The sequence below is a fragment of the Diospyros lotus genome, chromosome 4 (genome assembly GCF_014633365.1).
Source record: "Diospyros lotus cultivar Yz01 chromosome 4, ASM1463336v1, whole genome shotgun sequence".
NCBI classification, from domain to species: domain Eukaryota; kingdom Viridiplantae; phylum Streptophyta; class Magnoliopsida; order Ericales; family Ebenaceae; genus Diospyros; species Diospyros lotus.
In genome coordinates, this window is record NC_068341.1 from 36,224,453 (window position 1) to 36,238,727 (window position 14,275).

The 14,275-nt window shown below is 33.3% G+C and overlaps 1 protein-coding gene across 1 annotated transcript; it reads left to right on the plus strand.

Annotated features, from left to right (window-relative positions):
- The first annotated feature begins 266 nt into the window (after positions 1–266).
- Positions 267–6,775, plus strand: LOC127798697 (transcription initiation factor TFIID subunit 11). Its single transcript, XM_052332244.1, has 6 exons — positions 267–452; positions 2,618–3,022; positions 4,424–4,511; positions 5,569–5,668; positions 5,783–5,936; positions 6,581–6,775. Exons 2-5 carry the CDS (start codon positions 2,658–2,660, stop codon positions 5,908–5,910), a joined length of 681 nt encoding a protein of 226 aa, XP_052188204.1. The 5' UTR covers positions 267–452; positions 2,618–2,657; the 3' UTR covers positions 5,911–5,936; positions 6,581–6,775.
- The last annotated feature ends 7,500 nt before the right edge of the window (positions 6,776–14,275 follow it).

Sequence of the window (14,275 nt, forward strand, 5' to 3'; positions counted from 1 at the left end):
ACGGCAATTCTATATTTGTTTATAAAGTTTTTCTTTGTTATTAAATAGTTTTACAATTAAAAAGATCTATTTGTATGATCATTAAAATAAAATAAAAATTATATTATAATATATTTAATTATAAAACTTTTCAATTGCCGTTTTTAATTTACATTATTAAGAAACCACATTGCCAAAATTTAGGGGCCAATTTGACCCAGTTGTGTTGTGAACCAGTGGGCAGGCCAAGGCCCAGACATATATAAAGAAGGAAACCTAGGGTTCCTCCTCCATTCTGCCGACAGTGCTTTCCAGTGTAGCGCCGTTGATTCTCTCAGCCGAAGGCTGTTATCCCCGTCGTACTCGCCGCTCTCGCCGTCTCGCCGCTGCCTCGGCGTCTCAGAGAGAGAGAGAGAGAAAGAGAGAGAGAGGTTTCTTCTTCTTCTTCTTCAATCCGTCCACTCTGCACATTGGTAACACTTCTCTTCCATTCCTCTTCAATTTATTATGTGTAATCAACTGCTCGTCATTTGTGCAAGTGTTCCTCAATCTTTTTGGACAGTGTGTGTTTGATTCAACACAGAAGTTGATTACACACACTGTTTTGTTTCTTATTTTTGCAGCCTTCTTTCCTCTGCTCTGTCTCTCTGTCTCTCTCTCTCTATAAATGGATATATATATATATATATAGTTCCTTTGACAACTTGTTACTGCTTAGTATGCACATAAATCTGGCATAATCAAACAAACCGCATAATGCACAAATTTGAATGATTTTGACAGACTAAAATGTATTAGAGGTCAAACTAAAAAAACAAAGAAATTGCAAATAAAGCTCAGGTATGAAATGATAAAATTGCATAAAAGTGAAACGTCTACATAATTTATAAAAATATCCACAGCTCCAGTTGGTTAGGGTTGTTTGGGTGTGGGGCTGACTTGGCTGTTCTAGTTAAGGTTTTATGTTGAATTGTTTCCTAGTGTAGATGTTTTCTAAATGGTGTCTTCATTATTGCATGGCAGGTGTTTGATAGAATGTATGAAAGAACCTTACAAAATGTAGTTGTTTTCAAAGGAAAAAAGAAGCTACCATTTCAGGAAACTGAGCATGTAGCAGAAGACAACTCTACTGATCTATTGAATGTAGTGATATATGGTTGAAGTTTAGATTTTCTATTGATGTTTGACTTTTTTGCAGAGTTAAATCAGGTTTATTGGGGTGATATATAATTATGGTGTTTTTTTTCTTTACTCGAATAAGATCACTACATTAAGGGTATTTTAGGAAGTAATGGAAAGTGAAACTTAATTATATATTTATTCCAAACACAAGTATGTGGAATTCAATTGAATTCCAAATTTTAAGTTGTGTCATTCTACATTCAAATTTGTTCATTCCTAACAGGGTGAAAAACTTTTATGTCTTTGCACTTTTTCTTAACCTTACAATATGGTGATCCTTTTGAAGAGAAAATTGTGGGAACTTTATCTTTTGTAATTCAATCTAATCCCTTATACCTGTTCCATGAATTTAAGTAGGGTGGATTCTGAAAAATAGACATGGAAATGATGGGGGAGACTTATGGATGGAATAAAGAAGGCATTGGTGGTGGCAAGAGGGGTAGAGAAAAAGGGCTCTAGGTGTCAACACTGGGGTCATAAACATGATTGAATGGGGGACGAGGGGGCTGTTTTGGTTAGTGCAGGATAGGATAGGGAAGTGCAGGGGAAGAAAATTAATACTAAATGAAGTTGTTAATGTTAAAATTATGATACAAATACATGGGCATCTCATTTAAAGAGTGGAGAAAATTATAATATTTTACAAATGAAGGGCATATGAGTGATACAAGGCATTAGTTTATGTGGTTCCTAGTAATTTATCCTTACTTTAATCAAATTTTGAATTATGGAATAGTGGATATTTAAAATTTAGCAAATTTTTATTTTGGAAAAAAGGAAAAAATTAACTAGAGAGCATCAGTTGCTCAAGTAGAAATCAACTACTGCTAACTAATAAATAATGAACAGTTCCTGTGCATCAAGGAAATTATTATATAGTCATCCTACTTAGTTTTTTGCTGAGTGATAAGCTTTACATTCTTGTATATAATAATTTACCAGAAATCTTGGTCTAGGTGGTGAAGTTACAGTAACAGATCCATCACTTCTATTTTCCCACTCCATTGAGAAAGGATATTTCTCATCTTTTTGATCCAATCTTTTTCCTTTTTGAATACCCCTTCCCTCTCAAAGATCCTAGGACAAACCCCTGTGATCAACTGCCACCCTGTTGGTAGGTGGTGGCATGCCCATAGTTGGACTTATAGGATTGTTACTAGGGTCTAGCTTCAGCATAGGCTCAATTTGGGTCACCTTAACTTGGACAGACATATTTTAAGTAGCACATCATGAAGCCTTCCCTAACCCAACCCAGCCAGCCTAATGTCCATCCTTTACCATGTAAAATAATTGTTGTTGGGGCATGCTCGTCTTGTGATTAACCCTGTATGTGTATTGTGGATGAGCATCTTATATTGTATGTATTTGTTTTATGGCCATACAATCCCTTCTTACCTGGGACAAAGTAAAATGAAAATACAGAAAGACTAACTGTTTCATCTTTGGAAAAATTCAGGCATATGTACGGATAGTTAAAGGGGGAGAGAGAGACAGAGATGATTATGAAGCAGTCAAAGGATCCATTTGAAGTTGCATTTGAGGAACAAAAGGAGGAATCACCACCTGGTTCTCCCATTACTGCCCCCGATGGTCTTGAAACTCAAATTAATGTTCAATCTGAATCTGCAGCTGTGCAGTTCCCTGTTTATGCTAGTGTTCAAGAAGATGATGACGACATTGTTAAAAACACCAATGCTGGCCCCTCAAATAGGAAGCCTTTGAAATACAGAGCTGGGGCTACTGCAGCTGCAGCAGTGACCGGTAAAAACAAAGAAGAAGATGAGGAAGAAGAAGACAACATGGATGTTGACCTTGCGAAGCTTCCATCTACCTCCGACCCTGATAAAATGTCTAAGATGCAGTAATTCCTTGTTCTTGATTAATATTTCCTTTTTCCTGTCGTATTTTTGAAAAATAATTGTCACCGTAGTTAATACTGTTTTACGTGGTCATAATTTCCAATCTGTTAAAGTTTTTTTAGGTTTAAATTTTCCAGATGAACTTTTGTGAATTAAATACTCATCAAGCAGAAATTGTGTGGCACTGTAACTATTGACTTCTTGATGCGTAAGTATAACTTTTTTGGCACTAACCTGTGCTAGGAAAGCTTCCTTCACTGGTCTATAACTGAAGTTTGAATAATAACAAGCCTTGCAAGGCAATGAATTTTTGATGACTACCTAATTACTAAGTATCAACCATTGTTATTTGAACAATGATATTTCGGCCAATTTGATGAATCAAAATATCAGGCCAAATGGGAAAAATGCTCATTCTGCCATTTGCTGTAACAATCATTCTGATTGTTAAAGCAAGGCCAGATGGCATTTTGCCCACTTGGCCCAACATTTTGGCTGTTCAAATCAGCCAAAATATTCTTGTGCTTTTTATTTTCAATTTATTTCTGAAATAAGTGGAAACTGTACAAGGAATTCTTAGATGGCATTGAGGAGCTTCAAACTAGAGAAGAAGAATGGCATATAACTGTGAGTAAAATGTTGAATTTGTTTTAAGTTTCAAGGATAATTCTTGGGAGGGTTTATCAAATTCCCACACTTCTTAACATTTTAGGAGTTCATTGATCTGTATATATATTTGAAAGAAAATGATCATGGATTGATCTTGTTGGATATTTTGAAATACATTACTGGGCCCCATCTAACAATTTAAGGTTTTATTACTAGTGGTAAGCTTATTGTGATAATAAAATTCTGGTTTTAAAGGTCCTTCCTTAAGTTGGTACAGAGGGAGAGACTAGGCAGCAGAGACAGAGAGATCCAGCTGGAGAGAGATGGAGGCATTGTGGCAGTGGAGAAGGGAGATCGTGGTGGCTTTTTGTGCCAGTGATCAACAAGAAAGACTGAGAGGGTGAGATCGGGAGAGAGATATTGAAGGGGAGGTTGGCCGGTGGCGGTGGCCAGTGAGGAAGGGCAGCGACAGTCAAGATAGACGGTGGGGGGGGGGGGAGGGTTTTATACTTGACGGGCAAAATTGTCGAAACTGAGTAAAAATTTATCCCACCAAAGTGGGATTAAATTATCCCATGGGGGGAAATAATCTGAGGCTTAAGTTATCTTGCTTTTGATTTACGGTTTAGGGTTGTATTGTTAATTGGCATTAAGAATGGTGTGCTACAAACCCTAACTTAGTTAGGTTGAAGTGCAGCTAATGATGATGATTTCTTTTCTATTTTGTTGAATATGTAAATTTACACTTACTCTTGTCCCTTCGAACCATTATATATATTGATAATTTCTTTCAGGGCCATTTTATCACGATTCACAGGGGAGCAAATGAGTAGGTATGAATCCTTCCGGAGATCAGGATTTCAGAAAGCAAACATGAAAAGGGTATGCTTTTCACTTTGGCTCTTTTTACCAATTATGTTTCGCATCCAAGTAGGCATGAGCTTATTTTCTGCACTGTGTGTGTTTCAAAAGAACCATATACAGTAGTGCCATGTAGTATAATGCCGACATTGATATTTCATGTGTTGGTTGATGAGACAGAAGGAAGGTGCGAATAAGCTCAAGATATGGAGGGATACTTTAGAATCTAAAGATTTTAAAGTAAGTAGAGTGAAAACCAAATATATGGAATGTAAATTGAGTAAAAACATAAGTATGGATGAGGTTATGGTAAAATTGGAAGATCAAGTCATTCTAAGAAAATATCAATTTAGATATCTTAGATCAATCATCAAAAAAGACGAGGAGAAATGAGGATGCTACCTATAGAATCAAGGCTGTATGGTTAAAATGGAAAAGTACATCTAGTGTTCTATGGATTAGTAAAATAACAATAAAATTAAAAGGAAAATTTATAAGATAGCTATAAGACTAACTTTGTTGTATGTATGGCACATAATGTTGGGTAGTAAAGTGTCAATATATGCAAAATATGAGTGTAACCGAGATAAAGATGCTAAGCTATGTGGTTTTACAAAAAAATATTAAATTAGAAATGGGTTTATTTGTAATAAGGTCGGAGTGACTCCTATTGAAGATAAGATGTGATGGTTTGGTCCATTGAGAAGAAGACCAATGAGGCTCTTGTGAGAAGAATGGATGGAATGAAACAAGTAGTTAGCAAAAAGAGGGAAAGAAAGACCAAGAAAAACTAGATGGGAGGCACTTAGCGTTGATATTAAGTATATGAGCCTTACAGAATATAAGGTCATGGATGGAATGAATAGAAAGCTTTCATGTAGCTGATCTCACATGGTGGGATAATTGCTTGATATTTTGTTGTTTTGGTGACAAGACATTCACAAAAGATGATTTTTCATCTTTAGCCTTATGCCATCGTGCAATCTCCATAATTAGATGCATTATTTTCGTGTTAAAAACTCCTCCTGGGGTCATGTATTAACTATTTGTTTTGCTTACAAATATGATCCAAGTGCAGTTGTTATCAAGCATTACTGGAAGTGCAAAAATTTCTGTACCAATGACAATTGTGGTCTCAGGGATAGCAAAAATGTTTGTTGGTGAACTTGTTGAAACAGGTTTTCAAATTTTTCTGAGTTTCAATTTTTACATTATGAGCTTAGTTCTTGATTCGAACTGAATGTGCATGCCAAAAATTTAAATGGTCACTCTTATTTTTATCACGTTTGCAGCCAGAATTGTGATGGCGGAGAGAAAGGAGAGTGGGCCTATCAGGCCCTGCCATGTTAGGGAAGCATACAGAAGATTAAAACTTGAAGGCAAGATACCAAAAAGATCTGTTCCAAGGCTCTTTAGGTAGACTGGCCTGGAGGCAAACTTATCAAGGTAATTTCCGTGTTTTTTTTCGCTGACTTTGTGGTACATGGGTTGAGGTCATTTATTTGTTTCAGTCTCTCATATTGGTAGGCTGCATTTTTGCGGGACTGAAGAATTTTTAGAGCATCAGGTTGAAGAAGTTGCTATTGACGATAAAGCCAATCATTTATTTAACACGACTAGTGAAATAATGCAAAAACCTTAACTTCTGCATGATGCATTATCTGAAGTATGAACATTTTGTAAAAGCTATTAAATATACATAATGCAGAACAGTTCCTTCTGTTTTTTATTTTTATTTTGTGGGGTGGGGGTGGGGTGATGGGGGGAAATAAGACAACAGTTTGAAGGATTTTCATAACAATTCGTAAAATTTATGTGCTTTATGAAAGAAATCATTCAGAGATAGTCATTGGTTGGCAACTCCAGCATTTTGCTATATTAAACCAGAGTTGCAATATCATTTCTTGTTGATTTTCTTCTCATTGTTTTAGCAGTAGAATCTTAAAAGAGTTCATACTAATTGCAGACATCCCCAAACAATTTTTACGCTGTGAATATTCAAGTATTGGCATTTTAGGTTTCTTTTTTTTGCTCCTGAATGTGTTTTATATTTTCTTTATTGTAATTGGTACCGTTGCTACTACTTGCAGATCTTTCGCCAGAGAAAGTTCCAAGAAGAAGATTCAAAACCAGTTTTGGTTGCATGTTAATTTAAGTCATAGCCTGGCATGACCCTCTCTCATTGGTGCTTATGTTGGTGCTCTCTGCATTGTATATAAAGTATCGTTGACAGGCGCGTGGGTTTGCCTTTTGAATCCTATAAAGTATATTTCCTCTTTTTCGCTTTCGGTTTTCTCTTTGAAAGTTTTGTAAAGTTTGCGGGGCCTATAAAAAAATTATTGTGTTTTAGAATTAATATATATATATATATATGTATATGGGATGATCACATTTGCGTAACTCTGGTACTTATGCTCTCGATTATGTTAGGAGAGAGAAATTGTTAATTGGGCTTTTGGCTCTTAACGTAAGACAAAGATCGAACTCACAACCAATTGAATTGATATTTAAAAATATTGTTCATCTAACCGTTTGGTTTATGTCTTAGGAATTATATATATATGTATATATATTTATTAGTATAAATTAATGTAGTATTTGCTAAAATGAATGAAATAAGGTTATTAAGATAATTTATTTGTAAAGTTTAAGATAAATTATTTAGAGGGAGAGAAGAGATAAATTTATTTTAAAAATATAAAATAAGAAATTATGTATTTTTTTAAAAAAATTAATAAATATAATAAACAGGAAAAATAAAAAAAGGATAGTTGTCTCTGAAGATTTGAGCGGACTTTTTTATCAATGACGCCGATGCATCTTTCTTGAATTTGAAGGTGGCCGAACCCCCAGAATCGGGTTAGAATGAATAATTTATTCGCTCAGCCAAGGTTTTGTGTCTTTATTAGAAGTCTTGTTTGACGTGAGCTGAGAGATATGAATACATGAAACTATTGTCGAAAGGTGGCCCCTTTTTATGGAATGATGATATTGGAATTTGAAGCATGCTGCACACTCCCACCATTGAAAATTGTCTTTGTAGTCTTGAATTATTGTTGTTTTTCTTTTTTATTTTTTTACTTCTTATGGAAGGATTGGAATGTCAAAGTCTTTTTTTAAGATATTTCTTCTTTATAGAGGTACTTAAGTACAACAAGGAACCAATTATACTTTTATATAATTTATTATTTATAATTTTTTCTATTTCGTCTTTACTCATGGATAGAGAACTACTCACGAGAGTTAATATAAGTTTATACTTATGCATGTGGAATCTCTTAAGATCTTTAATGTATTTTTGTTGACTTGTATAGATTCTTTTATTATTTTGCCTAATTTGTAAATTATGAAAATATTTGAACTCTCCTATCAATATTTATTTCAATTTCTCTTGCATTAGTTTAGCAAACTCATCACAAAAGGATTAATTTGAAGCTCTAAATATTATGTCATTAATGTAAATTTGTACCAATGACATATCTTTATTATGAGTTTTAATGAAAAATGTAATATCAATTTTTTCTCTTTTAAAACCTTTCTCCAATAAGAATTTACTTAACCTTTTATATTATGGTCTAGGAGCTTGTTTCAATCCATATAAAACTTTAATAATTTTGAAAATATGATTGAAGTGAGGATCTTTAGAATTGGAAGGTTGTTTTACATAAACCTTTTCATTTATGAAGTTATTTAAAAAGATGATTTTTACATCCATTTGAAAAAGTTTAAAGTTCTTGTAACATGGAAAAGTAAAAAACATTCTAATAACTTCTAGTCTAGCTACAAAGACATAGGTCTCATCATAGTCAAGTTTTTCTTCTTGACTATACCTTTTAGCTACTAACCTTTTTTTGTTCCTAATCACAACTCCATTCTTATCCATCTTGTTCCTAAAGATGTATTTTGTCCCTATTGGATGATCATCTCGTTTAGCCACAAATTGTCAAACTTCATTCATTTCAAATTGATTTAGCTCTTCTTGTATAGCTAATATCCAATTTTCATCATCCATCGCTTTTTGAATATTTTTGAGTTCTATTTGTGATAAGAGTAATATGAACCTACATTCATTTCTAATGGATAATCTTGTTCTAACCCCTTTGGGTGGATCACCCATTATTTCATTGTTTTCCATCTATTTTCTTTTCTCTAGGGAATGTGGGTTCTCTTTTCTCTTTGTATTGCCTCTATATTATTTTCTTAAGGATTGTTTTCTCTTAAGGAAGCATATTCTTTAAGAAGTATGTTGATCTCTTGGTCATCTAAAAAGCAAAACAATGTAGTTACCTCTACTGTTAAAGCTGATATGTTTTAGCTGGTAGTTGCTGTGCACACATTTTGTGGATTAAATAGCAATTGAAGTTTATGGAATTAAGGTAATTCATATTCCTATTAAGTGTGACAATTCTAGTGTTGTAAATCTATCAAAAAATCTGGTGCATCACTCTAGAACCAAGCATATAGAAATTATGCATCATTTTATTAGAGGTTATGTTAAAAAAGGGGATATAATCTTGGAATATGTGCCAACAAAAAATCAAAGTTGATATTTTTACCAAACCTTAGAGAAAAATTAGTTCACAAAAATCAGAACTGAATTAGGAGTTCTTGAAATTTGAGAATTAAAAATAGTCGAGTATAAACCCTAGAGTAATTGAGTAAATTTGGTTCTTAATCAAGTAGATTTAGTTCTTAATTGAGTAGATTTACTTCTTATTCAAGTAAGTGTGATCCTTAATTGAGTAAAAATAAAGCATTAATCGAGTATATTTTAAATCTCTCAGTTGGGTGTTTTTAATCGAGTAAAGCTTGATTTCAAATTGACTATTGTAAATCATTAATCAAGTAATAATAGGAATTAGTCTAGCAAATTTTTGAACAAAGTGGGTGTGATTTCAACAGTAAGCCTTACTCGAGTAACAATCAAGGTTACTCGAATAAATTGCAAGGCTCTAATCGATTACAAAAATTCCATACTTGAGTACAAAGTAAAAGTAGTCGAGTATATTCTAGTCATACTCGATTACAAATAAAAAATAGTCAAGTAAAAAATCCATATTAACTTTAAAATTAGGGTTTCAAATCTAATTTTTACACAAGTATAAACAGAAGCTCACTTGATTAAACCTCACCTTTCACAAATCTTCGAACCCTAGCTCTTAGCAAAATCAATTCTAGGTAATCCTCAAGTCTTTCCTCTTTCGATTTTGATTGTTTGTGCATGAAACCATTGATCATTTCAATTAAGGGTGTTCAAAAAAACTGCTAAATCGTGAAAACTGATCTCACTGCATTGCACCGCGCAATTTGATAAATCTATAAACTGTGTGGTTTGCAGTTTGATAAAAATAATTTTAGTTTTTAACCGAATTGCCCGACTATTAAGACTTTAGTAATTAGTAGTAAGTTGATTATACTTGACCTTTGGACTTTAATAGTTATGGCATGTTTTGGAAATATGTTAAAATTTTCATTTTGATTTTTGATTAAATTGTAGTTTGTTTAAACTATTTACTAGTATAGTTTTTTTTTTCCTTGTAAAAATGTTAATTTTGAAGTGAAAAACTAAGAATATGTTAAAATGATCAACCAAAAAAGTTTTAGACCCAATTTGTTAATCTACCAAGCCCAATAAAAAGCCCACTTGGACAAACTATAGAAACTGCATCGTATTTTGTGGTGTGGTCTATGGAAACCAAATCAGACCGTGTGATTTGGAGTAATAAAAAAATTGCACATATGGTTTGACGTATTGAGAAGGGCTTAGATTGGATAAACCTCACCGCGAACACCCTTACTCTCAATCATTCTCATCTCATTAAAAAAAAATCATTATCAAAAACATAGCCTTCGGTACTCTTAAAATCAAGTCCGAAACCTCTCAAATGGCACCCAAAGAAACCTTGGACTAAGAAACCATTAGTTCTGACACCTAGCTCTCCCCCTCCCCACACAAAGATTTAGGAATGATTGACACAAAACCTTATTCACTGATGTTATGTCTAGGGGTTTCTTACTCGGTAGGAACATTAACTACTCTAAGTTTGAATCCATCAAATTCGGGGAAAACTTAAAAAAATGGATCACAAACTTGGGTTGGTACAAGCTCTCTACACTAAACCTACAAATATACCTTGAAGCCCTAGCAGAATTCTACTCTAGCTTATCTAAATCACCCATAGAGAACAAGAAAGAGGAATTTGGTACAAATAATATTAAATTTAGGTTCAATGGGGTAGAATACATGCACACAGCTGAAAGACTAGTCAATCACCTAGAACTATCCTTCTGTGAAAAGGTCTTAGATTATCTAGACCTTGATTATCATGAAATATGGACTACCCTTATTGGTAAGAAATGAACATTTTTAGCAATCGACCCAAGGTCACATGAGTTTCTAGACCCAGAACATAGGGTTCTTCACCACTTCATTGTCACCTCAATCAACACTAGGGGAGGGTCATTTCACTTTGTGACCTATACTGATTTACTTCTCATGCAATGTGTCATCCACAACATTCATTTCAGCCTCCCTTACTTCCTCTTCACTCGTATGTATGATTCTGTCATTTCCAAAACTTCTAGCAAGCTTCCATTTGGGATGCTTGTTACTCTAATTCTTAACAAAACCCATGGACCTATTCTTGAAAGGTCTATATCTCACTCCCCATTTTGATACTTATTCTAGTCAAACCTTTAAGAGAATGAGAATCAAATTTGAAAAAGGGGTTTGGAAAATGCCTTCTAAAGAAGAGCAACCAAAACACCCAGAAGTGGGTAATCCTCTATCTGACCCTCTTACTCAAGGTGCTAGGACTTCTCAATCTTCCCAACCTTCAACACCCTCACTTACTCAAACAACTACTCAAGCCCTTACTTCATCATCCCAACAACCTACCCAACCTATGAAGATTCAAATAACTGACTTCATTACAAGGTCTCTCACAAGGCTCTTAGATAGGAAGGAATATCTAATTACAAGAATAGACAAGTTGGAGCAAAGGTAGAAAAATATGGAAGAAAGTCTAGCTAAAATCAAGACAGCTATGCAAACAACAGGAAGAATAAAGACAATAGCCCAAAGGTCTTCATGGACAATAATGGAAGAAGAAGGAGATAAGGAAGGACCTCCACCAGCTAAAGGATAGATTTTATATGTATTTTTCTATTTTTGGTATTAATGTACTTAATCTCAATGTATCTCTTCATATTTAATGAAATATCAATGTTTAGTTCTTCAAATTACTCATGTGTCAATATGAATGAATTCAAATACATAAGATAGGGGGAACAATTATCTGAAAATGTCCTATATGTCAGGGGAAGCATTCTCATGCAACCTCCCTATTGTCTTTAGGGGAAGCCCCTTTTGTTAATGATAAAAAGGGGGAGAAGAAGAACAAAAATCTAAAAATACATTTATTATGTTTAGGGGGAGCCTCTTGTATTAATGTGTTTTGTCATCATCAAATGGGCTCATAAAACAAAAAGAGGGAGATTGTTGAGAATTTTGTTGTTTTGATTTAATGAGGAAATTAGTAAATTTGGTTAAAAGATGATGACTAAAACAATCTCTTATAATTTAGAGTGATATGTAGAGTAATCGAGTTAGTTAAGTATTTATCGAGTAAATAAATTAAATCAAGTCAAGTTATAAACTTTGTTAATCGAGTAATGAGTTCATTATAATCAAGTATTTCTTTGGTCAGAAAAGTCTTAGTCAAAATTCTAAGTAAAGATGTTTGTATAATTGATTGTAAGATTTTTTGTAATCAAGTAAGCATTAGACAGGCCTAAAGGTAATCGATTACAAATATAGGCTTATTCAAGTAAAGAGTAAATATCTATGTACTTGACTAAATAGGAGTTCACATTCGAGTAGGTAATGTAAGTTTTTGTTGAGATAAAAGTAATCGAGTAATGATGCATCTATACTCGAGTAAATCCCTTTATATAATCAAGTATGCATTCTTGAAAATTTTTTTAGGTTCTAGATTGAATTTGTATTCGAGTATTTAAATTTGTAATTGAGTAATGTATGTTATGTGCTCAAGTAAAGTTCCTTTATAATCGAGCAAATAAGTGTCTAAGATATGCCAGGTTTTTGGATCATAAGTTTAATCGAGTGTGAAAATTTGTATTCGAGTAAAAATTCTTTTATACTTGAGTAAATAAACTTTTGTAATCAAGTATATGTTGAATCTTTTGTGACAAAAATTTAATCGAGTAAACGATAGTTTGTACTAGAGTAAGATGTAAATGCAATTGATTATGAAACTTATATAGTTGAGTAAAAATCAAATTTAGTCGAGTAAACTTAGTTTGTACTCGAGTAACCTTTGTTTGAATTTGAATTTTATAGACATTACAGCTTATTAAATGCAACCTGTCTTTACTTGTCAAAGCATTAAATGATCTCTAGACAACATGTGCATGAATTATGAATTTCTAATTGATTGTTTGAGTTTTGTAAAGACAAAACATGGCAGTTGTGACTCAAAAACAAAAAGAACATTCATTTTGTTTAAGGACAGGTCAAATGGAGCATTTAATACCAAAAGACCATAAAAGGAATTTAAAGATAGATTAAAAAATACATACTTTGAACTGAAAAAAAAAAAAAATTTCAAGTCCTCAAGAACCTTTCAAAAATCATCACTACTTGAGCCTTTCAAAAAGAGAGAAAGTGTTTATTCTTCAAATCATTTTATCTCTTTGAATCATCAAGAGAAGTTTTTGTAAATTGTGTAATATATATCATCTTCTTCTCTGGATTTCTTTTCTTGACATTTCCTTATGAATTTGTAAAGGTTAAGCCTTACAGTAGTAAAAAGCATTGGTTGTGGCTAAACCATTTGAAAAGCCATAGTTGTAAAGGTTTGTAGCTGAGTCTATTTTATAATCACTTTACATCTTTGTGTGATGCAATTTTTTTCATTCTTATTTGCTAATTTAAGTTTTTTTTTAAGGGTGAAAAAAGTTTAATTCACCCACTCTTAAGCTAACAATCTCTACAATTCATAACCAAGCCCATGTTCATCTTGTTTGATCAACTCAAACCATTTCGCTATATAAATTTTTATAAAACCTCTATGCTTATGTCAAGAATTAACCTTCAGGCCCTCAACATCTCACGCCTAACATGCACATGTTATTGTCCAATGTAATTACCACACAACTAATAACACTTAGCATATATCAACAACCTATTATGTAGAACAGCAAAAAATGGTCAATCGATTACAACAAAACTATCGACTAATTTTACATTGTGTAAAACTGTCAATTATTCACCTTAGAACTATCAACCGATTTGTTTCTTTAATGAAGAATTGTCAACCAGTTACTGTATCAAGTTGACATATTTGACTTTTTTTGACAAATGGTCGACTTTTCTTTAGAACTTGTTGAAAGTTTTATCATTTGCACACAATTGATTGCCTGAAACCCCGCAAAATTTAACACAAACATACTCGCATATGAATTAAATTCCAAGCTAAGGCTTTGATATCACTATTAGAATAGTCATACGGTAGTGTGAAATTTTTAAAATTTTCACATTAGAGATGTACTGCGGAAACCTACACAAACCATATACAACTTAGGTATTTAAGCAAAGTTGTATTACATCATATGCAATATAATAAATGCAAACTTAGAAGTCTGATGTCAGGTGGGTGTACATTGAGACCGTATCCTCCTCAAGCTGTGGAGGGCCTAGTCTATCCATACCTAGCAAGCCTTCTAGTATCAACTTGTGGTCTTTGTCTCGTGCTAGCCAAAGG